Source organism: Staurois parvus, unplaced genomic scaffold (genome assembly GCF_062004578.1).
Source record: "Staurois parvus isolate SC_StPar_1 unplaced genomic scaffold, SC_StPar_1.0 ptg001432l, whole genome shotgun sequence".
NCBI lineage: Eukaryota > Metazoa > Chordata > Amphibia > Anura > Ranidae > Staurois > Staurois parvus.
Window position 1 is genome coordinate 3,810,521 of NW_028319228.1, and position 25,318 is coordinate 3,835,838.

Genomic DNA, 25,318 nt, shown 5'->3' on the forward strand with positions numbered 1-25,318 from the left:
AGATTTACCCTCATTTCCTGCCTTGCTGAAAACTGTTTCACTAGACCAGAAGTGAAGGGAAAACCTGCAATGGTGACATCATCCAAAATAAAAATGTGGCTCCCCCTTCTTTACTTAAAAATGGATTTTTATTTCTGTCTGTGTTGCTGTTGGAGCTTTTCACACTCGTCCTGTCCGGTTAAATCGTTGACAGATAGTGAGTGACAGTAAACCTCTCTAAAAGAGATGCACTCAGTAGTAAGTACCTGGCAGAGGTTCTGAGCCTTCCCCACTCTATCCAAATCTAAAAGAAAAAAAACCTCACTATAAAACCCCTACAGCCTGAAACAACACAGCCTTTTGAAATGTGTCCTGTTTGTAAATGATGCAGTGAGTTGCCCCCCCTCACCGCGAACTGGAAGAATATCCAAAGAGGTGCATTCACATATACAGTCAGGTCCATAAATATTGGGACATCAACACAATTCTAAAATTTTTGGCTCTATACACCACCACAATGGATTTGAAATGAAACGAACAAGATGTGCTTTAACTGAAGACTGTCAGCTTTAATTTGAGGGTATTTACATCCAAATCAGGTGAACGGTGTAGGAATTACAACAGTTTGCATATGTGCCTCCCACTTCTTAAGGGACCAAAAGTAATGGGACAATTGGCTTCTCAGCTGTTCCATGGCCATCTGTGTGTTATTCCCTCATTATCCCAATTGCAATGAGCAGATAAAAGGTCCAGAGTTAATTTCAAGTGTGCTATTTGCATTTGGAATCTGTTGCTGTCAACTCTCAAGATGAGATCCAAAGAGCTGTCACTATCAGTGAAGCAAGCCATCATTAGGCTGAAAAAACAAAACAAACCCATCAGAGAGATAGCAAAAACATTAGGCGTGGCCAAAACAACTGTTTGGAACATTCTTAAAAAGAAGGAACGCACCGGTGAGCTCAGCAACACCAAAAGACCCGGAAGACCACGGAAAACAACTGTGGTGGATGACCGAAGAATTCTTTCCCTGGTGAAGAAAACACCCTTCACAACAGTTGGCCAGATCAAGAACACTCTCCAGGAGGTAGGTGTATGTGTGTCAAAGTCAACAATCAAGAGAAGACTTCACCAGAGTGAATACAGAGGGTTCACCACAAGATGTGAGTCTCAAAAACAGGAAGGCCAGATTAGAGTTTGCCAAATGAATCTAAAAAAGCCTTCACAGTTCTGGAACAACATCCTATGGACAGATGAGACCAAGATCAACTTGTACCAGAGTGATGAGAAGAGAAGAGTATGGAGAAGGAAAGGAACTGCTCATGATCCTAAGCATACCACCTCATCAGTGAAGCATGGTGGTGGTAGTGTCATGGCGTGGGCATGTATGGCTGCCAATGGAACTGATTCTCTTGTATATATTGATGATGTGACTGCTGACAAAAGCAGCAGGATGAATTCTGAAGTGTTTCGGGCAATATTATCTGCTCATATTCAGCCAAATGCTTCAGAACTCATTGGACGCCGCTTCACAGTGCAGATGGACAATGACCCAAAGCATACTGCAAAAGCAACCAAAGAGTTTTTTAAGGGAAAGAAGTGGAATGTTATGCAATGGCCAAGTCAATCACCTGACCTGAATCCGATTGAGCATGCATTTCACTTGCTGAAGACAAAACTGAAGGGAAAATGCCCCAAGAACAAGCAGGAACTGAAGACAGTTGCAGTAGAGGCCTGGCAGAGCATCACCAGGGATAAAACCCAGCATCTGGTGATGTCTATGCATTCCAGACTTCAGACTGTAATTGACTGCAAAGGATTTGCAACCAAGTATTAAAAAGTGAAAGTTTGATTTATGATTATTATTCTGTCCCATTACTTTTGGTCCCCTAAGAAGTGGGAGGCACATATGCAAACTGTTGTAATTCCTACACCGTTCACCTGATTTGGATGTAAATACCCTCAAATTAAAGCTGACAGTCTGCAGTTAAAGCACATCTTGTTCGTTTCATTTCAAATCCATTGTGGTGGTGTATACAGCCAAAAATGTTAGAATTGTGTTGATGTCCCAATATTTATGGACCTGACTGTACTTTAAAGCAGAACAAAACCCATAGATTGTAAGTGGTTATGAAGCCTAACCATTTTACCCTAATGTATTTTTTGCATTAAGGTAAACAAAAATGTAGGCATCAGTATCCTCCCCTGTTTACCTACCTGAACTCTCATTTGATCCAGTGTGCACATCTTCAGTTCTTCACTCCCCACAGTTCCGGGTCTCCCAGGCTTTGCTGGGGCATTGGGAGCCATTGGCTGCCTCTACTGTCATTCAAAGCCAGTTACTGGGGGTGGGGCCAAGTCTCGCTGTCTGTGTTAATGGATGCAGACAGCAGGGCTCCAGAGTGAGCCTGCACAAGTGCCCCCATAGAAAGCGGCTTCCTATGGGGGCACTGCACAGAGAGGAGCAGCCAGGAGCTCTGGTGGTGGAAAGACAAGAGGAGGTTCAGAACGACTCTGCAAGTATCAACCTGTTTTTTTTTTTTGTTTGGTTGTTTTTTTTTTTGTTTTTTTTTTAACGTTTACAACCATTTTAAGGCCCCATTCACACCATACGTGCAGACAAACCAATGGAAACTGACACGCAGATTTCACTTGCAGAGACATCAGTTTTCATGTGAGCCCCATGTTGCAAATTCCTGACCAGAAAAAATCCGCACATGATACTAATGTGGTGTGAACAGGACATATACAGAACAATTGTTAAGTGTTCTTGCATGGCAAGACCACTTACTGTTATCTCACATATATATTCTTATTATTATAGCCAAATTTACCACCCTAACTCCTCCCACAGTTTTTACACTACATAGACAGTAATATACCGAAACGTGCGGATTGTTCCCGATTGGTGTGCTATTACTTTGTGGAACGTTTCGCCGAATGGTTCACGAAATATCAGCGTTTTCGTGGTGAAATTGGTCCCATAGGAATGAATGGCGGAATGTTCAAAACTAGAGTGGGAGCTGACAAAAGCTAGAGTGTGAGCTGAAAAATCAGGACATGATTTCTAAACTGCCATTACTCCCTCATTTTCAAGCCCACCTACACAAATCTTATATCAAAACGTTCAGCTATCCCTGCTGCCACTAAAAATGTCCACGGCTAATCCATAGTCCTGATAGTTTTCACAATATGACCATTTGTTTGCAACTCATGCCGCCCATTGACATTCATTGAAATTGGTTAGTGTAATGTTTACTATCTTTACTCACTCCAAACACTCCACACAGTTACTCTGCCCACTCCATAAAGTTACTCTGCCCAGTCCAACCTTTTCACAGTTACTCCAGCCACTCCAACCACACAACAGTTACTCAAGCCACTCCACCCAGTTACTCCGCCCACTCCAGTTGTAGACTACTGGTGGAGGCAAGAACACTTCACACAATTTCCCCAGAAATTTTAGCTTTTCTAGTTTTTTGTGCCCTTGCAGCACGTTTGCAGAAAAACTGATGTCCCTGCACCATGGTGTTAACAAGCCCTAACAGTTTAAAAAATACATTTACATTCTTGGCACATGCTGGGAATGTAACTGTCACATTTGTTTGTGCTCTTAACCAAGCTGTCAAACCATCATATACCTGGTGTCAGAGTAACTACCCTATCTGATGTAAAGATGGCTACTAGAAGGAAAATTGACACCTCTGTACATGAATTCCAGAAATGAGACTATGGAACATGTATGAAAGTCATGAGAGAGAATAGCTGGTAATTCGTAATAATGTAAAATGTGTACCAGCTGAAAATACACTCTGTAGAATTTCCCTTTAAAGGGTATGAACGAGCCTTTCCCAGAATGTATAATAAACGTTTTCACACAACATTGGCTATAAACTAGGCTGTGCTTTCAGGGACTATCTTACCCTTTGTGGAATATGATATATTTCTACTGCCTGGGTAGTAAGTATTTAGAGCTTTGGTATAGGCCAGTTCACATGACCTTGTATTAATATATGAGGCATCATTTGACATGTGCTAGGGTTTGGAATCATACGTCTTGGTATACATATAGTATATCTTGATAATTCTACATCTCCGTGAGAATTAGATTTATTAATGGCTGCGATTGAATCACATCTCCTTGTAAAGATATGCTGTCTGAGACACCTGAGATCTCATGCAATCCTATTCCTGTCTCTGGTGACAAGGGAGTACAGAGATTGCTTTGTAGCATTGTCTAGTGTCAGAGTGCATTTCATCAAGTTATGTCACAATGGAACATTTCCACTCTGAATAAAGTACAAGTGCTTTGCTAGGTAAAGGAAATAGATGGCCTGTTTCTTTATATCCTGTTTATGGACATTTTGATATTAACAGGGATATCCTATGACAGTGGAGAAAATGATTGCCGGAATTTGCTTGCACCTCCTTCTTTTTTTTTCCCTTTTTACATTTTCATAAAAAAAAAACTTTGAGATAAGTTCATTGTGCCAGATAATTTCCATTGTTTTTACATTTCTCTTTAATCATCTCCAGGACACATACAGAACTCAATTCATTCAGCAGCTGAGACCTGTCCAAAGCCCGCAGCCAAGGATTAAACTGAAATTGTTTGGACACATCGGCTCTGGGAAGACCACTCTTGTAGAGTCCCTAAAATGTGGGCTTATTCGCAGCTTTTTCCGGAGGCGCAGGCCTCGCCTTTCTTCCACTAATTCAACCCGGTTTCCTCCTTCACCTCTGTCTTCCAAAACCTCAGGTGAGCTTAAACCTGATTTCAGCTTATACAATATCCTGTCTAAACTATAATATGATATACATGTTAAGGGGAAACTATAATATGTATGAGGTGTGACAATGTAATTCCTGGAATGCCCGCCACATAGCACTATGGTAGTGAGTCACACAGCCATTTACATTTGAGTGTGTTATGACGTGTTCTAACTTGCACTCGCCTGAGTCGTAGACCACTTGTCTCAGTTTTTACAGGGTAGTAGAAAACATATGTGTGTGCCTTACACTATTGGTGGATTTTTTTGCGGAAAAATTGGCAAATGTGCTAGTGAAACATTAGCTCTGTTACAACAGGTTTCTAGTGAACATTCCATGAAGAAATCAAGTGTTTTTGAATGGCATAGGCAGTTTAGGGAGCGGCGGGAAGATTTCCACAATGACCCAAGAAGTGGGCAGCCAAAAACACAAACGATAGATGTAAACCTGGACAGAGTGCGAACCCTCGTACGCTTAGATCTAAGATTGAGTGTTCAAATGATGGCAGAAGAACTAAACATGAACAGGGAAACTGTGCGGCAGATTCTAACAGGATTTAGGAATTAGAGATTTCCGCAAAGATGGGGGGGCCTCAAATCTTGACCAAAGATCAGAATGAACGTCGTCTTGAAATTTCACCTAGTGCATAGGTAAGCAAACATTTGTAACAGTCCATTCCGAGAATTAAATTGTTACAACTCGTATGTTTTTAATGTTTGAAAGCTTTTTTTAATATTTTCTAATATTTTGTATTCATTGTAGAACATCTTATTTAAAGTATAGCTAAAGGGAAAAAAAGATTTACTGTTTGTTCTACTTTAACAAATACATTAGTAGAGGTTACTTGCATTGCAATAATAAAGCCCAGCACTGCTTTTTCTTATGGTTGACTGCCTTAGCCTTACTAAAATGTATATCAGGTCATATCTCCCAGCAGAGGAAGGGATTGTGTCCCTCATTTGCCTCATTCAGCTACATTTCTAATATGACTTCCTGCTATGTGCATCTAATCACAAAAGAGGCTGTTAACAGCATAGTAGTAAATTACAGAAAACCCAAAGTTGCTGACCCAATAACTACTTTTTGGCTATAAGTGGTATCTAAGAAACATTTATATGCAATATTATGTTTTACTTGACTATAGTAAAATAAAAAAAATCATTTCTACAAATTGTATTTTTAATTCTAAAATGATTAACCCAAAACACTATATATTACATCTAAGTAAACTATAGGTAAAATTTGAATTATATAAACGATTATTTTAGCTGTGGATCTGACCCTGTTTGAGTGTAGTCAGACGTGTCCATTGTGATCTCATTTGTCTGAAGTTATGTTGTAAGCTATAAAAATTGCTGCTGGCCAGCACAATAGTTGTTTGTTGGGCTGGAAAGTCACAGTCATGGTGGGAATTTAAAAAGTTCCCATGTGCCCAGTACATCTTGCCCATAAACGTCCATGCTTGGACAGACACACTACAGGAAATCCTGGCTTCCTGTATAAATCAGGTGATAAACTTCCTGTCAAATGATATGGAGAGCAGGAGCAGCTGGGTCCCATATCCAGGCTAAGTGAACTGGTTTCCCCTTCTGAGTAGGTAGGTGTCAGTAGGGAAGCTTTGATTAACGATTGCCCCCTAAGCCTAGTCATTGTAAGGCATAGTGCTAATCACAATCTACACCAACTAGGATGCATACCAGGGATTATGGAGGAGGGGGTTATATATAAATAGAAGGATGAAGAAAATGGTATATATGGTCACAGTGTGAAGGTGGGGGCAGAGAATTGTCAGATTAAACCCATATTTTTAATGGCCACTACCATTTTTGAGCTTGTGAGGTATCACCTTAAAGCTTTGACTATTGCTGTCTCTGTATCCTAGATATTCAGATCTCGGGGACAAACATAAGGTGTGGGAGGATTGGTCTCTCAGCTCTGCTGCTCATCATGGGACTGATATCATTTGTTCACCAGCCAGCAACTGAGATTAGATGTTAGGATGGTGGCCATTCTGTGCAACATTCATGGCCAAAACATGGAATTCACACAAGCCAAGCCTGTATGAGTATGCGCTGTAATTGGAAATATTTAGTACCAGTCATATGAAATCAGCCAGGAAGTCCATTCTGATCATTAGTTCTTCAGATCAGTCACGCCAAGGGTGCCTGCTCAGGCAAGGGCTATCCCATAGAAATATGGCCATTGTCAACTGGAGTGGGCGATGGCCACGTCATGTCTTGCTAGCCTCATGTGCATCAATCCCCTGTGTTTAATCCACGTTTAAGCAGTGTTTTTTAAAGCCTACTAACCATCAATGCCTGTCATGACTATTACAATGGACTTGACACAGTGCAGTACACAGGAGCAGTAGTGTTGTGTAAAACACTGAGCAGCATGGCGCTTTCATGAGGCATTGCTGCTTGTGAGCCGCCACCAGTAATTTCAATGGTAGAGTGCCATAACCACCCTGTAACTGTGCCTATAGCATTTAAGGCACATTAGTGAAGCATTTATACAGTGTTATCTGGGTGCCAGGGGAGAGGAAGTGGAGGTTCCTGTACCCCAGAATGCACAGAGATATAATGGAGAACTAGGACAGAGCAGCTCCAGCCACTTACTGTTTATATAGAGCAGCCATGTGGGAGCACCATCTGCTTCTGTGCAGGGAAAATCATCAAGACAGCCAGGAATACTGACAGTGCCAGGCGGGAGCAGAGGCATTCAGCACTATTGCAAAGCTTTTTTCGGTCAGCAAAGTGTCCATGCCATCAAGAGTCAGTGGCAGCAAGTGACTGTGATAGCCATTCCATGGTCATCTTGAGCTGGATCATGCTAATGGATACATTTACTGAAGCATTCAGAATCTGTTGGAGCTGTGCATGGTAGCCAATCAGCTTCTAACTTCAGCTTGTTCAGTTAAGCTTTTACAATAAACATGGAAGCTGATTGGTTTCTACGCAGAGCTGCACCAGATTTTGGATGCTCTAGTTTTAGTAAATCAACCCACAAGTGTCAAAGAGATCAAAGTAAACAAATCCATCTTGCACACCACAATCTAATCATGCCTCAAAGCAGATGATTTCCTTTACACCACTTCCCCTTTAAGCACTTTCCCCTAGGTCGGGTGTCGGCAACCCGCGGCTCCAGAGCCGCATGCGGCTCTTTTTCACCTTGGCTGCGGCTTCGGAGCACACTGCCCACCAGGTGACAGGCAATAGGGCAGCAATGGGCAAACTACGGCCCGCCGGACCTTTTAATCCGGCCCGCGGAGCTAGGCTCCCGCTAGGCTCCTCTCACAGTCCGCCCTGAAGACCGGTGTAGGATGAAAATCTGTCTCCTATGAGAATCTGTCCCCCTTGACGTATCTGCGCATGTGCCGGAGATCGCCGATCGGCTGTTAATGCCTGAAACTGGCACATGCGCAGATTCGTCGAGGGGGACAGATCCTCATAGGAGACAGATTTTCATGCTACACCGGAACGGCGCGGGAACACGGCGAGAGGAACGCACGGAGCAAAGGTAAGTGAATTGACAAAGGGGGGACTTGGGGACTTAATATGGGGGATGAATTAATATGGGGGATGAATTACTATGGGGGATGAATTACTATATGGGGGGTGAATTACTATAGGGGGGATGAATTACTATGGGGGATGAATTACTATATGGGGGATGAATTACTATGGGGGATGAATTACTATAGGGGGGATGAATTACTATAGGGGGGATGAATTACTATAGGGGGGATGAATTACTATGGGGGATGAATTACTATAGGGGGGATGAATTACTATAGGGGGGATGAATTACTATATGGGGGATGAATTACTATATGGGGGATGTATTTTCAGTTTTAAAAATGTGGCTCTCAAAATAAATTTCAGTCGTGGTTTTGGCGAGATTTGGCTCAGTTGAAAAAAAAGGTTGCCCACCACTGACCTAAGGCTATGATTGTGATTATGACGATACACTGTGGCCCTGATTAACCCTTTGCTTACTGGGCCCTTAAACCCCCTTCATGACCAGAGCGCTTTTTGCAATATATGCAGTGTCGGATTTGTTTTAAATGTTGCAATGGTTTTGCGGCTCCCAGTCTTTTTTTCCCTCTCGGAAACGGGTCCAAGTGACTCTTTATGTCTTAAAGGTTGCAGACCCCTGCCCTAGGTAGACAACTTTCATGGGTGCCTAACTTGTTTTCTCAATGCTTCAAAAATGCATCTATAGGCACATTAATGAGCATTGTTTTGTCCTCCTTAATCAACACGTGTGAAAGAGCCTTAAGGGATGCATTACAGCATAGCAGCTCATGTGCAAGCTGAGATCAGCACAGGGATGATGCCCTAGGCTTGTCGGATCGCACTTTTTTTTTTTTTTCCTATTAAACTGAATTGAGATGTCAGGGGATCTCATAAAGTTCAATTGCCAGATGCACAGTGTGAGGCAGTGGATTACCTCACACCGTGTTACTGTAAGAACTTTTTCTCAGCGCACAGTACCCACTCACCACCGCAGCACAATGGTGTGAACCAGGCACATAGGAGACGAGGCATTTTGCCTTGTGGTGGAACTGCGCTGAAAAAGCCACCCAACACAATCCCACCGCATCTGGTGTGACTGTACCGTTAAGGAATTGTATTTGCATCTTTAAGCTATTAAAAGATTTTGTGGGCTTAATTAAAACTGGAGTTAAAATAGGAACCCTTTAAAATGTTTTCAGTCTCTTTTGGATTAATTGCTTTAAGTGGGTAGCACAAAACAAGCAATGAATACCTATGCTAGATGAAGGAACAGATTCCAGAGCTCTAAAGTTTCTACTCGGTGACAAATGGGGCAACTTCTACTGGAGTGATTTGTATTCTAGCACTGGTGCGTAGTAATAACAATGCATGATATAATGACTCTGACACTCAAGTCATGCTAAGTAAAGTGCTTGAGTTACAAATGAAAATGCTTTTAATCCAGTGATTTCCTACCGTGGAAAGCAGCACAGCTGTACAAGCGTCTATTCATCACACTGAACATGTTGGCTTTATTCCAATCAACAGAGGTCAATTCAAGAAGGGGAAGACCCCTTAAGTGTAACTGGCAAAGGAATGGAAAACGGCTGAGATGTGCTAATGTGCTTTAATTATTCAGTATGAGGTTTTAAACAAATGCAGTTGCAGTCACCTTTGAACTAAATGGTTTAAAACCTCAATTATTTTAACAATCTATAACAAATCCTTTATCAGACAACTTCTCATCAGATAAGTAATATAAAAGAATGTTCTTATTTGTGTGTTAGAAGCATCTTTTCTCCTCTTGCTCTGGCCTGGTGCTTTGTTAGTCCTTAAAGTGATATTAAAGGCATTTTATAAAAATAACAAACATGTTATACTTACCTTTTCTGTGTAGTGGTTTTGCACAGAGCAGCCCTGATCCTCCTTTTCTCAGGTCCCCTACCGGCGCTCTTGGTCCCTCCCTCCTGCCGAGTGCTGCTTGCTTTGGGGGCACCCAAGCAGGCTCTCTCCTGAGTCGCTGCTCTGTCTGTCCAGACACAGAGCACGGCTTGGTCCTGCCCCCTCTCTCTTCTCATTGACTCACTGGCTGTGATTAACCACAGAAGGAGCCAACGGCTCAGAAAGCCGAGGTCCACGTGCACATCGCTGGATTGTGATAGGGCTCAGGTATGTATTTGGAGGGGCTGCTGCACACAGATGCTTTTTCACCTTCATGCATAGAATGCATGAGGATACAAATAATCTTGAACCTTTACAACCACTTTAGACTGGCCCGATGATGGATTGAAATTTGGCCAGTTCAGCAGGGACCGGCTGAGATTTGTTTCATTTATGGGCAGGCTGGTTGTACTGATCCATCAATTGACTTCAGTACAATAAGCCTGAATGTGTTGATGAGGGAGTTGAGCAATATTCTTTCCTGCAACCAATAAAATTGCTTAATGTATGGTCTTCTTTCATGGGGTATATTATAGGCAAAAGTGATATAGAGTGCAGCAACTTGTGATAGCCAGTTACAAATCAGCTTAGAAGGACCAGTGTGATCAGCTTCTATACAAGGACAAATTCTATGCAGAAGAGATGCAGAGTGCAGCAACTTTTTGCTGTCAATCCCATGTCCTGTTTGAAGGACCTTGCTGATGATCTCCTTGACTGATATTGTTAAATAGTTGGGCACTGTTGATGTTTGTTTACAGCCTAAGCCAGTGATGGTGAACCTTTTAGAGACCGAGAGCCGAAACTGCAACCCAAAACCCACATATTTATCACAAAGTGCCAACACCGCAATTAAATCTGAATTTTCTCACCACCAGTGCAAGGGGGCAATGTTCCACTAACCACAAGTACAAGGGGGCAATGTTCCACTAACCACAAGTACAAGGGGCAATGTTCCACTAACCACAAGTACAAGGGGCAATGTTCCACTAACCACAAGTACAAGGGGGCAATGTTCCACTAACCACAAGTACAAGGGGGGCAATGTTCCACTAACCACAAGCACAAGGGGGCAATGTTCCACTAACCACAAGTACAAAGGGGCAATGTTTCACTAACCACAAGTACAAGGGGGCAATGTTTCACTAACCACAAGCACAAGGGGGGAATGTTCCACTAACCACAAGCACAAGGGGGGAATGTTCCACTAACCACAAGTACAAGGGGGCAATGTTCCACTAACCACAAGTACAAGGGGGCAATGTTTCACTAACCACAAGTACAAGGGGGCAATGTTCCACTAACCACAAGCACAAGGGGGGGATGTTCCACTAACCACAAGTACAAGGGGGCAATGTTCCACTAACCACAAGCGCAAGGGGGCAATGTTCCACTGACCACAAGCGCAAGGGGGCAATGTTCCACTGACCACAAGCGCAAGGGGGCAATGTTCCACTGACCACAAGCGCAAGGGGGCAATGTTCCACTGACCACAAGCGCAAGGGGGCAATGTTCCACTGACCACAAGCGCAAGGGGGCAATGTTCCACTGACCACAAGCGCAAGGGGGCAATGTTCCACTGACCACAAGCGCAAGGGGGCAATGTTCCACTGACCACAAGCACAAGGGGGGCAAAGTTCCACTGACCACCAGCACAAGCTGAAATCTTGTGTTAATAAAAACAAATGTATTAAAACTCACAGCCAGCCCAATATATATATCCTTGGCAGCGCACTAACCGGTCATGTCAAAGCTCGGACCAGTCGCGGCTCGTGACATCATAGCCCGCCGCTGCTACTCCTTTCTGAGCATACAAATGGCCCCTATGTGTGCTGTTATCCAATGCTCGGCTTCTGGGGCAACTTTGCTCACGTGCCAACAGAGAGGGCTCAAATAAATCTTATGTTTATTTGTATAGCCAACTTGCTCAGTTTGATTCATGCAAGCACTAGAATATGTTGGATGGCAATGCTTTGTAACTCTTGTTATTATCACAGTTTACTAACATGGAGAGCTTAAAGCAACATGTGAGCAATGAATTGGCAATATGTGACCACTACTCATGAGGCATGCCTCAGTTTAGGGAAATGTTCTAGACTTAGAGCTATACGCACAGCTGAATGCAAGTAAACAAACCGTTCAGTATATCATTACTGTGTTACCTTGAAAGCACATTAAAGGTTTACAGCATGCATTGAATATAGGTCATAGGTAATCACATTTATATTGTTTCCAGAGTAGAGGTGTCTTTCTCCCCAACACCTTAGTACTGCACGTACAGAATAATTTGTTATAAAGTAAATATATTAATTTATTCATGCTTCTCTTTATACCTCTGCATGGAAGTAATGCTTGTTACATTTTATAACCGGAATGAAATCGTAGATAAGAGCTGAAGTAATAAATCATATTATGTTTGTTATGCTTTCCGTGACATCATTTGGCCTTTGCCTTTGCATGATAAGGCAGAGTACATAATATTTCTGTTCCCTAAGACACAGGCACTATGGCTTTGTCATTTCCCCTGGGTTACACCAAGGCAATGCCTTCTCTAAAGGATAAACTGTTTGGGATTGATTTCAGGCCTTGTGATTTGCACACACAGCTCTAAATGCTGTCCAGCTCATTTAATAAGAAAGTGCAAAGGGCAATGGCATGCAAAGTGCAATCATCTCATTAAAGCTGAATGCATTTGGATCTTAGAAATTTTTTCTGCCACCTGGCTACTGATTACGAAGTTCTTGCTGGATGTCATATTCAAGTGTATCTGAAGACCAAACATTTGTAGAATAGCAAATATTAACACGCTATATAATGAAAGGTGAACTAACACCCTAGTCTGGGGATTTGAAAGGCACAGTCTTTTTCCAGGATGGATCAGAGTGATTCTGATAGGCCATATGCTGGCACATGACCACTTTGACCATTTGGCATAATTCTGATCATCCCGTCGTCCGTAAGAAAAAAAGGGGAAGAGTATCATGGTTTTCCAACCCTCTGACTGCTGCAGCAGCTGCAGGGTTGGTGACAGTTAGCGAAACACAGAGGTAGGTGCATTAGGGACCGGGGATGGGGAGGGTGTATGGTGTTCACTTTTTCATATTTTGTGTAAAGGTAAACTTACAGAAACACAACAGGACGCAAAATGACTTCTCTCTAATCGGAATTCCCCAGTTAGACAGTTCTCATCAGAGTATGTTGTCCACATTGGAAGCTTTCTCCTCCCTTCCGTTGGTGACAACTCAGTCTTGGATTTCTCATTATTTACTGTACCAGAGACAATGGTACAATGAGGATGAATCTTCATGGTGGGGCAGCAGGCAGCAATAAAGAGCTTAAAGTGGAACTCCACTCAAAAGGGGAAGTTCCGTATTGAGCCTTTGTTCCCCGATCCCCATTAAGGATTGGCACCTTTGACCTGGGCAATCGGACGTTGATACCCCTCCCTGTAGTTTTCTGGGACACGTGACAGGTCCCAGAAGACTACAGGGTCATTCACAAAGCGCAGCGCTTCTCGCACATGCGCAGTGGGCACCCGGGTTATGAAGCCGCAAGCTGTCACAGCCGGGTGCCCACACTGAAGATGTCGGGGAGAGAAGACAGCCAGTGAAACCAGCCATGGTGAAGACACTGCTGGACTGAGGGACAGGTAAGTGTCTGTATTTTAAAAGTCAGCAGCAGACTTTTTTTTTTTTTCGTCAGCTGGAACTCCGCTTTAAGGTAAAAACTAAAACATTCACTTTAAATTGCAAATTATTAATATGTAGTATTTACTTAAAATAGATTAAAGGAGAAGTATAGCCAAAGCTTTTCTTTTTTTGCTATGCTTCTCATATGGGTCAAAGGAGTTCAGTTCCTTCTGACCCATTTTTAGTCAACAGCTGACATCACAGAGCCAGTCCAGGCTCTGAAAAGATCCTGACCATATGGTTGGGATCCACCCAGAAGCCTGGACTGGCACTCAGCTCATCCTCTCAGCGATCTGCTGAGAGCTTGAGCCAGTGCTCCAGTGAGTACTGGAGGGGCAGAGCAGAGAGCCGGAGACTGACAGTCATGGCTCTTTGCTTAGAGCGGAGGGGAGTCCATACCTCTCTATAAATTGAAAGCCTATAAACAATATTTCTGGGGAGACTTTCGATAGCTAATAATGTAAGTAGCGATCCTCTAAAACCTCCCTTAGCAGATAGATTCCTGTTATGGTCCACTGATTGTTTCACTGGAACATTGAGATACTGTAAGTAGTGATGTCATCTTGCATTCAGGAACGCTCCTACTTCTGAGGATCTTGCCTGATTTGTTTTTCTGTCTGTGCATGGCATATATGACTTCCTGTAAATGAGGTTTTTAAAGGTGTGTTCATACACAACAGAGTTGAGCATGTAATGCTTTAGTAAAACCATGAATTAAGTGATCATATTCCAATAAGCAAAAATGTTTTTTTTTTCTAATCTATCCGTGTGTGGTGCCCACAGCAGCCAGCTTTTTTCATTTCCAGACCTGTACTGGATGAATGAAATGGAGAATCTGATTGGCTTACGATTGATAAGTTCTTCCATAAATTGATAAATGAGGCCCATCATCCCTGTGCAGTGGTTTATTAATAACCACAACATAGTAAACATTTGTGGTAGACACATATTTCATTAAGGTGCTAGATTGTAATACTGAACCATTTTATTGTGTGCTTAGTTTCAGTGAGCATTTGTGATTTATACCCCGGCTGTGAGAATGTAAGTGTGAGAAGTCGGAGCATGATGTTTGAGCCAGGTCTGACAAAAGGGGTCCTGGAGGTGTTTGTCTCCCCATCCAGTCATCCTCACTGTTCTATCGATGAACAGTCCACCAAGGCTATTGACATCCAGAATGCCAATCTCAATGGTATGTACAAGGTTCCTTTTTTTATTTACAGTAGATTTTCTTGCTGATGGCAGTTGATATGAAGGTTGTATCGCAGTTATATGTTCCATACAGGATATTTGAAAGCAGGGGTGGCCAACCTTTTGACTTTCCTGGGCCACATTAGAAGAAGAGGAATTGTCTTGGGCTACACATAAAATACACTAACAATAAGGATACTGATGAGCAGGAAAAGTCAGGGAACAATCAATGATATAAATAATGTACCTATCTGAGTAATAAAACTTATTTTTTTGTAATATTTTTTAATGTAAAAGTAAAAGAGGACAACATAATACTAGTGCAATACTTGACACTGTTTTGATAAGCTAACACATCAATATCTGGTTCGATGGATGCAGCAGCAATTCTCAAGGTGCTCATCGGATATTTTGGTGCTAATTTTGCCTTTCATGCGCTTCATCCTTGAAAATAGTTGCTCACAAATATAGGTGCTGCCGAAAACTGATGACATGAATAAAGTGTGATTTTGAAGAGTGGGAGATTTTCTTTTGGGAAGATAAAACTTACGAAAGTCCAGTAAAGGGATACTCAAATTTTTTCTTCAGCCGTATGTGTTCGCTAAGTGTAAATACATTTTTAGAAAAAAATTCCCCCCCAAAAAAAATCTACATTTTTAAAAGGTGTATGATTTTGTGTTGGTCCGCATTCATAGCCATCTTGGGCTGCAGGTTGGAAACCCATTTTAAAAGCCAAGCAGTTACAGTGGGGATCGAAAGTTTGGGCACCCCAGCTAAAAATTTGTATTAATGTGCATAAAGAAGCCAAGGAAAGATGGAAAAATCTCCAAAAGGCATCAAATTACAGATAAGACATTCTTATAATATGTCAGCAAAAGTTAGATTTTATTTCCATCATTTACACTTTCAAAATAACAGAAAACAAAAAAATTGGGTCTGTAAAAGTTTGGGCACCCTGCAGAATTTATAGCATGCACTGCCCCCTTTGCCAAGCTGAGACCTGCCAGTGTCATGGATTGTTCTCAATCATCGTCTGGGAAGACCAGGTGATGTCAATCTCAAAGGTTTTAAATGCCCAGACTCATCTGACCTTGCCCCAACAATCAGCACCATGGGTTCTTCTAAGCAGTTGTCTAGAAAACTGAAACTGTGTCAGGGCTCCCAGGTATGACCAGAGGTGTGTGACTGATGCAGGGAAACGCAGACTTCAGATATGTGATAAACAATACAATTTATTAACACTAACCATACAAACATAAACGCAGTGCAATACTAAACATAATACAGTGCAAACAAACCAAACCACCCACAGATAACAGTACATACAAGCAAGCGTCGTCAGGCAGGCCGGGTCAATATCAATTGGGCAGGTAGGTACAGGGGGAGCAAGCAGAGAATGGTCGGGGTAGTAGTAGCGAGCAGCGTAGTACAGAGGGTCAGGCAGAGGGATGGTCAGGGTCACAAGCCAGAGATCAAAACAGGTAACAAGCAGCGTAGTACAGAGGGTCAGGCAGAGGGACAGAAACAGGATGCAGGACAGATACAGGGCCCAGGACAAACACAACACCAAGGCAGAGTCTGTGGGTCTGGCCATCCCTTAAATACCCCAGCATCATCAGTTCCAGGTGTTAGCTGGCTGAAAGTTGAGTCTCTGATTGCTGGGAGCACCCGCTGGCCAGCCCTGGTACTGCAGATCAAAAGGCAGGTGAGTCCCACCATTGCTGGCCAGTCCATTCCTAACAAACTGAAAATAGTTGACGCTCACAAAGCTGGAGAAGGCTATAAGAAGATAGCAAAGCGTTTTCAGATGTCAATATCCTCTGTTTGGAATGTAATTAAGAAATGGCAGTCATCAGGAACAGTGGAAGTTAAAGCAAGATCTGGAAGACCAAGAAAAATATCAGACAGAACAGCTAGCAGGATTGTGAGAAAAACAATTCAAAACCCACGTTTGACTGCACGATCCCTCCAGAAAGATCTGGCAGACACTGGAATTGTGGTACACTATTCCACTATAAAGAGATACTTGTACAAATATGGTCTTCATGGAAGAGTCAGAAAAAAATCTCTTCTACGTCCTCACCACAAAAATCATCGTTTGAACTTTGCAAATGAACATATAGACAAGCCTGATGCATTTTTAAAACCAGTTCTGCGGACCGATGAGGTTAAAATTGAACTTTTTGGCCGGAATGAGCAAAGGTACGTTTGGAGAAGAAGGGGCACAGGATTTAATGAAAAGAACCTCTGTCCAACTGTTAAGCATGGGGTTGGATCAATCATGCTTTGGGGTTGTGTTGCAGCCAGTGGCACAGGGAACATCTCACGAGTAGAAGGAAAAATGGACTCAATAAAATTTCAGCAAATTTTGGATGGTAACTTGATGCCATCTGTGAAAAAGCTGAAGTTAAAGAGAGGATGGCTTCTACAAATGGATAATGATCCTAAACACACCTCAAAATCCACGGGGGATTACATCAAGAGGCGTAAACTGAAGGTTTTGCCATGGCCTTCACAATCTCCTGACCTCAACATAATTGAAAATCTATGGATAGACCTTAAAAGAGCAGTGCGTGACAGACAGCCCAGAAATCTCAAAGAACTGGAAGACTTTTGTAAGGAAGAATGGGCAAAGATACCTCAAACAAGAATTGAAAGACTCTTGGCTGGCTACAAAAAGCGTTTACAAGCTGATACTTGCCAAAGGGGGCAGTACAAGATATTAACTCTGCAGGGTGCCCAAACTTTTGCAGGCGCCATTTTTTTGTTTTCTGTTATTTTGAAAGTGTAAATGATGGAAATAAAATCTAACTTTTGTTGACATATTATAAGAATGTCTAATCTGTAATTTGATGCCTTTTAGAGATCTTTCCATCTTTCCTTGGCTTCTTTATGCACATTAATACAAATTTTTAGCTGGGGTGCCCAAACTTTCGATCCCCACTGTATATATGTCAGAAGAAGAATTTGTCATATTAGGTAAGTATGGCAGTTGTTGCGTTTATATTTTAAGGCCAGAGATGTGTAGATGGTCAGCACCAGCCATTTTCATGTCCAGGATGTAAAGTGGTAGGCAATTTATATATCTCATGCCAGGGAAGCATAAATGGTCAGTACTTAGCACTTTCATGCCAAGGATACATAGCGGTCAGTATACTTTTAGTTTTCTCCTGTATGAAGCCAAAATCCTAGCTCACCAGTCTTGTGTAGGAGTTTGTGTTTGTTTTATTTTCAGTTTTGAATAGCATCTGCACATCATGCAGTGCCTTACATAACTGCATATAGAAATGATATTTGGAGCCAGCACATGCTAACTAGCCTTCATTGTATTTGACTGTGGTGTGTTTTTAGTGCCTTTGTTTAATCCGTTCTGCTTTATGTTCCCCTTTTCATAGGTGTAGGAGATTTCAGTGTCTGGGAGTTTTCTGGAAACCCTACCTATTACTGTAGCTATGACTATTTTGCTGCCAATGACCCCACATCAATTCATGTGGTTGTTTTCAGCCTTGAAGAGCCATATGAGATCCAGTTAAATCAGGTTATATTCTGGCTAAATTTTCTAAAGTCCCTTGTGCCCATGGAGGAGCCCATAGGTATGTCACTGTGATTTTTTTTTTTTTTAAAGAATAAACCGTCTGTGCTGCAATACATTTGGTGGACATAGCTGTCCATTTTCCAGGATATGTTCACGTAGCATTGATATTACCCGTTCACATTAACTTGTAGCTGTAATTCTTCAGAGGTAGTTATCCTGGTCCAGATTTTGGGGAAGGTCACTTAGGTTGGCCATACCCTGGTAGAATTTTGTTTGAAAAGTATCAATTTAAGAACAATCATCTGCTCTTCTAATAAAAGAAAATTCAAAGGAGGATGGAAACTGTTTCTCAAATTTCTAACCTTGAACGTGATTTTCATTTGGAAAGTCCATTGACTCCAAAATCAGATATTAAAAACAAATTATTTTTGCACAAAATTTGTCATGTCATCGAATGTAATAACTTTGGGTCAATCCCTAGAGCAACAGGCCCAGATATCCAGGTAGTCAATCTGTCTGGAGGCTCTCTTTTCAATGTACGAAAAACACTCCTTTGGGTGGAAAGATTCCAAACAGTACCCTACATTGTGAACAAGCTGACTTTAGTCAGTCTTACTTTCTGAATCCTATGTGCATTTATTATTATACCAGATGACTTTTATATTAAATACTGTTTATGACCTTGCATGTTAATAAATACTGCTGTGTTAGACTGTTTTTCCCTCTAGTCACCACATGAGGTCACTAAACATGAGCACTTTAAGCACTAATCCTGATTTTCCGCACCATCGGATCACTTTCTCAGCTTATGTTTTCTAAGTGTAATCAAATTCACTGAGCTGGCTTAGCAGGGTATATCCAATAAACCACTGCTCAAGGAGATGTTTTCGGTTACTTTCCTGGGGAACTATTTCACACTTTAAAAACTGAGCATTGCAACATAAATGGGATGTTTCATTTATTAACAGGAAGCGTGTTCATCTACATGAGATATTTAAGCAATCATAAAGTATTTAACTGGCTTTTAGGTCAAACATAAACTATCTTGCACTGGATTTGCTTGATAAAGGTTACATGCCTGGTATCTGTTACATGATTAAGAGCTGTGGACCCCAGTTAGGAAGTGTATGAGCCATTAAGGACAATCCGAGAAATTCTACCAGGAAGACTTTTAGCAGCTGGAATAATAGTATAGTTTAAGTGATATTAAAGCCACTTTAAAAACTTGTTGTCACACCCTATTGGTGTTTTCTGTAATAAATGCTTCAACCTGCCTGCCAGCTGTAGTGTACACTGAGCCACTTATGTGCAGCTCAGTGTATACTTATGGCACCCACAGTGTGCTGTGATAATTTGACTGCCATGTGCATGTGTGGAAGTGACCTCATTGCAGCTTGGCCATTCAGGCAACTGAGCATACAGAACCCAGATAGAAGACCAAGCAAAGATGGAAGCGCCGGGGACCCGTGGGATCAGTAACAGCGCAGTGCTGGAGGGAACATTATAACAGATATGTCATAATGTGCTGATAAAAAAAGACTTTAACACCTTCCCACCACTGGCTCCTGGCCCTTTAAGAGGATCTAAATGCCAGGAGGTGGGCATTCTCATCATGTAACCGCTGTGATTGGCTGTCACAGAGGACACATGATCACAAAGCTCTTGATCGCAAATATACATCAGGAGTTTTCTGGTACATGTTCGTTACCATGCTGGGTGTGGGCTCTCAGCACAGTAAAGTATTTACATAGGGTCACATATATTCGGCTGCTCGGCGTTAACGCCCACCTTCCACCATATATGCATACAGCCGGCTGAAAAATGTTAATACTGCTTTAAAGCCAAAACTGTTTGCTTTTTTTTTTAATTTTGGATAGAGTGGATAGTTATTAGAGCACCTTTATTTTTTAATTCTGTCTGTGTTCCTGTTGATTTTCTCTGTTTGTCTTGAAAAAAACAGAAATATAGGGGAAATCTTCCAGTGGGGACACGAGACCCAAGTAACAACCAGTTTGTCTTAATTTCTGTTTAAGTTATTAAAGGATAAGTTCACCTTTTGGACAAAAATAATAAATGCACATTTTTTTGCAGGTAAAAATGTGCATTTATTATTTTTGTCTCCAGGAGCCTGGAAGGCATTGCACCAGTGATCAGTAGATCGCTGATGTCATGCAGGTCTCCTGCAGAACTGTCAGAATATCTGCTTGCCTAACGGGATGTACGAGCAAGCAGATATTCTGAGAGGAAGCTTCAGTGAACTACCACGGTGCTCCACTGCACCGTGGTAGTTCATTGAAAACTACAAGCTGACAGCCATTAAAGGCTATCAGGATTTGCAGTTCATTCATTCACGGAAGTCTGTGAATTAATGATGTGTCTGTGTGGGCGGAGCCCCACACGGCCACACTGTTTTCAAATTTGACAGATAGCATGGGGAGACTTCTCCCTGTACTCTGTCAGAGAGAGGGAGGTGGCAGGCGATGGCTGCGGCTATGGGAACATGTTACATGTAACGTGAACTTATCCTTTAATCGATCTGAAAAATGCAATATTTTAGTGCATGCTGGGTGACAGAAATCTGCAGTAGAGTGTGTTCTTTTCTAATGACCACTGTCAGATATTTACAATCAGTTTGTTTGTTATTAAAGTGGAACTTTATGTAAATAATAAAAATAGGCGGACAGGTTGGATTTATACTGCAGAAGACATGAGACATGCATTGTCTCTTCTGCATTAGACTTAACAACCTGCCTGTCCACCTCTGTACAGTGAGCTGTGCACCGCAGCTCACTGTAGAGATTCGGAAATGCCGAACCCATGTGTCAGAGTGATGTCATATTGGCCTGGCCAATGAAAGTGGCTGGTACTCGATACTTGAAAGCTGTCCACTTAAAGATGTTAATGGCTGGCAAGGAGCTCTAGGATATCGCATTTCTGTAACCAAGGTGGGTATAGTTCTGCTTTAATTGCAATAAAAAAAAAAAGTTTTGAAGCTATCAGCATTTTTTACTTGTACCCTTCCTGCAATATTAGTATCCAAAGGTCAAGGCTTGATTTCCATCACTGGAACCTCTAGGTGCCAACAACCTATTAGTTCACCTCCTCTACAGAGAACAGCTTCTTGTGTTGCTGTTTATGACATGGCTTGGAATTTTGAGAGGATCCCCTAACAAATGCATATGAAATAATGCTTTGTATTCAAATTGCTGCTAGAAAAAAATGACATAGAATGATAACTGAGAAGGGGAAAGCCACCTCTTTGCATAATGATAAATGCAGCCTTGTCAGAGGTGTGTATTTACCACTGGACTACTGATATGGCAAATCATTCATCGAAAGCCCAGAAAAGATTGTTGGAGTAATGTTCAATTTGTCTTCTTTGCTTGTGAGAATAATAAGGTTCTTGCCCAAGTGAAATGCATTGTAAAAATGATATTTACGCATGTCCTTGATATTTGACCTTGAAATAGGTATACACACATTCTGATCGGCACAATGCAGAAATACTGACTTGAGACGGCCTGTGGTTTGTATAGGCTGATGGTTGTTTTCTGTTAATATGACAGCTTATGGAGGAAAACTGAAGAATCTGTTGCGAGTGGTGTTAGTTGCCACCCACGCAGACATTGTCAACCTCCCACGTCCGGCAGGTGGAGAATTTGGATATGACAAAGAGATATCACTGCTGAAAGAAGTTAGGAACAGGTAATTATGGAGATTTTATAAACTGCTTATGCTGCAGACAATAAGGCCATTCTTCTAATTGCTAAATAAACACATTGGAAAGTACATATTTTTTACTTCCACCTACATTTTCTTTTAAAATTGGTTACAAGAAATTGTATTTATCTGAATTCCTAGGTTTGGCAATGACCTCCAGATTTCTGACAAGCTGTTTGTGTTGGATGCTGGGGCATCTGGTTCCAAGGACATGAAGCTTCTGCGCAATCACCTACAGGAACTAAGAAGCCAGCTGATTTCTGTAAGTGAAATGTTTACCTGCAACACACTGATTTCATTAGGGGAAAAATAGGAGATCTAATGTAATGTAAGGATACGTAGTTTGTTTTGGCACTAATGAATCCTAAGGATGCCTTATTATTGTGGGTTTAGGAGTATCCCATTTCCTGCCTTCTCCATGCCTGTAGCCAAGAGAATTGTGCTTTTTTACATTAGCCAATTCAGAATCTGTCATGTTTCAGAAGAGGGAAGACACTGTACCATGTACCAGTTACAGGTTCATAGCATTATATAAAACTGGAGGGTGCAAAATCTGGTGCAGTTCTGTATAGAAACCAATCGGCTTCCAGGCGTTTTGTCTAAGCTTAAAGGATAAGTTCACCTTTGGAAACATGTTACATGTGCCTCCAGATTTTAGGGTGGAACATGTACCATGTTCCCACTCCTGCAGCCACTGCCCAATCTGCTGACAGCAGGTTGGGGATCTTCTCGTACCTGCTGTGTCACTATTTGAAAAGTGTGGCTCCGCCCACCCAGCCACATCATTCACAGAGTTCTGTGAATGGGAGAACTACAAGTACCACCTGCCTTTGCAGCTGTCAGCTTGTAGTTCTTAATGAACTACCACAGTGCTGTTGAGGTAGTTCAATGGTGCTTCCTCTCATTATGTAACTGCCTGCTCATAGGAGGTATGAGCAGACAGCTTACACTGACAGTCTGTAATAGCCCTGCATTGCACTTGTGATCAGCAGACCACAGGTGCAATGTTTACATGCTCCTAATAAAAAAAAAGTAATAACTATACATTTTTTTTCTGTGAAAAGATGTGCATTTATTTATTTTTTTTCAAGGTGAACTTATTCTTTAATTGAACAAGCTGAAGTTAGAAGCTGATTGGCTACCATGCACAGCTGCACCAGATTTTGCAATATCCAGATTTAGTAAATCAACCGCATTGTGTTGGTGTTTTCTTGGAAACAATGTTGGCAACCAGATGTTAACATTTGCAGTGTATTTAACTCAGATGGGGTTAAGGAAGGAATGTTGTCATTATATACACCGTATAAGCATGTGTTGTTGTCTTTTTTTGTTATGATTATAAATCACTATGCTTTAGTGTCAGGATATGCCACTAAAGATTTTCATGATGCTCAGTGTACAGGGTGAGAAATATCATGCTTGTGTATAATGTATCTGGTATAATCTTTTTGTTGCTGTAATGTTACTCGTGCATCTTGCACCCCCTGCTGGCCACATTGCTCAATTACTGAACTATGTTTTGTTTTTCAACTTGACTAGCAGCTAAGCACGTTTTGCAGATCAGCCTTTTGTGCTTGTTTTTATTTTTTACTGGAAGACATGAGATCCATTGACAATGAGGGGGCCAGAATTGATATGAGATGGAACTATTGACAAAAATAAAAAAATTAAAGGATGCAGACTGTCAATAGCATTTGCTTTTTCTGGTGAACACACCCCATAAAAGTTCTGTTGCATGTTGATGAATCCAGCAGATCTGCTATTTTTCCCAATTTTTGTATTAGAGGAACAAAGCTGTTACTTCTGCAGTTAGGTCCCACTTGCACAGCAGCGTTATCATCCTGTGGGACAGAGTAGGTTTGGATAAACTAAGGGAATCATTTAGAGGCAAACATTAAAGCTTAATTCCAGTGAACACATTGTAAGCAGTTACAACAACCGTTTTTTTTACTTTCAGAAAAAGTTTAAAACTGTGAGTATAAGTTGACTGTTGTAAGGTTATATGGTTTATTCCTACCTCTCTAACTGCTATTTTTGCAGGATAGCTCACCAGTATCTGCTGTCACTTGTAAACAAAGAAGCCCAGCTTGTGTGTCAGCAAGGGACAGCACAGCTCTCCACAGCATGATTCCCCTCTCTGCACTCAGGACAGGACAAGAGTTCCTGGGAGCAGAATGTTTATGGGTGGGAGGGGAGCAGGGTGCAATCCTGGTGCCTGGATGCCACTGCAGCCTTCTTGATGGCAAATGGGGGGGGGGACACACAAAAATGAATGTGTGTACTGTGTGGGAGAACTCATCTGCCTTAAAGACGTAGCCATTAGTGGTGCTAGAGAGGGGCTGGCTGCTGACAGTTTTTTGTTTTCTTTGGGGGGGGGAGGGTGCAAAGGTGGGGGTGCAGATGTCAGTGCCAAGAAAGGGGTGCAGGAGTAAGGTGTGGATGGGGGATGTAGAGGTCCGTACCTCTAAATCCTCCATTCACACCTTACTTCTGCATCCCCTTCTTAGCTCAGATGTCAGCTGCTTTGAAGGATGGAGGGGAGGTAGTGTTGCAGAGAAAAGCTATAGACAAGGATTAGCTGTGATGGATTATGTGATGGTGAGTGCAGAGATGGGTTGCAGGCGGGAGATACAGAGGTTAGGCGGTGTAGAGGTGAACGGTGTAAGTGGGGGAAAGTGTACAGGGGTGAGCCATTGAAGGAGGGAAGTGTGTGGAGGTCAGCTGTCAACAGAAGGTGCAGAGGTGGATTTCAGATGAGTGTGGGGTGTAACAGAGGTGTGTTGCAGACAGGGAGTTGGAGGGGGGGCAGAGGTGAGTTGTGGACAGGGAGGGAGGGGTGTTGAGCTGAGCTCAGACAGTTGTGGACTCAGGTGCAGAGGTGAGTTATGAGTGGGAAGTGAGCTGCAAACAGGAGTTCATAGGTGAGCTTTGGATGGGGGTTCAGTAAATTGTGGACAGTGGGCTGCAAAGATGAACTGTAGATGGAAGAAAAACAAAAACTTTGC

General features: G+C 42.0%; 1 protein-coding gene across 1 annotated transcript in view; it reads left to right on the forward strand.

The window, feature by feature from the left end:
• The window catches only part of DAPK1 (death associated protein kinase 1), a 255,031-nt gene that overhangs the window by 224,076 nt on the left and 5,637 nt on the right, over positions 1–25,318 (forward strand). The window contains exons 20-24 of the mRNA XM_089662124.1: positions 4,513–4,735; positions 14,871–15,059; positions 18,454–18,651; positions 22,160–22,298; positions 22,455–22,575. Coding sequence (XP_089518250.1) covers positions 4,513–4,735; positions 14,871–15,059; positions 18,454–18,651; positions 22,160–22,298; positions 22,455–22,575 — 870 coding nt within the window. The remainder of the gene's footprint in view (positions 1–4,512; positions 4,736–14,870; positions 15,060–18,453; positions 18,652–22,159; positions 22,299–22,454; positions 22,576–25,318) is intronic.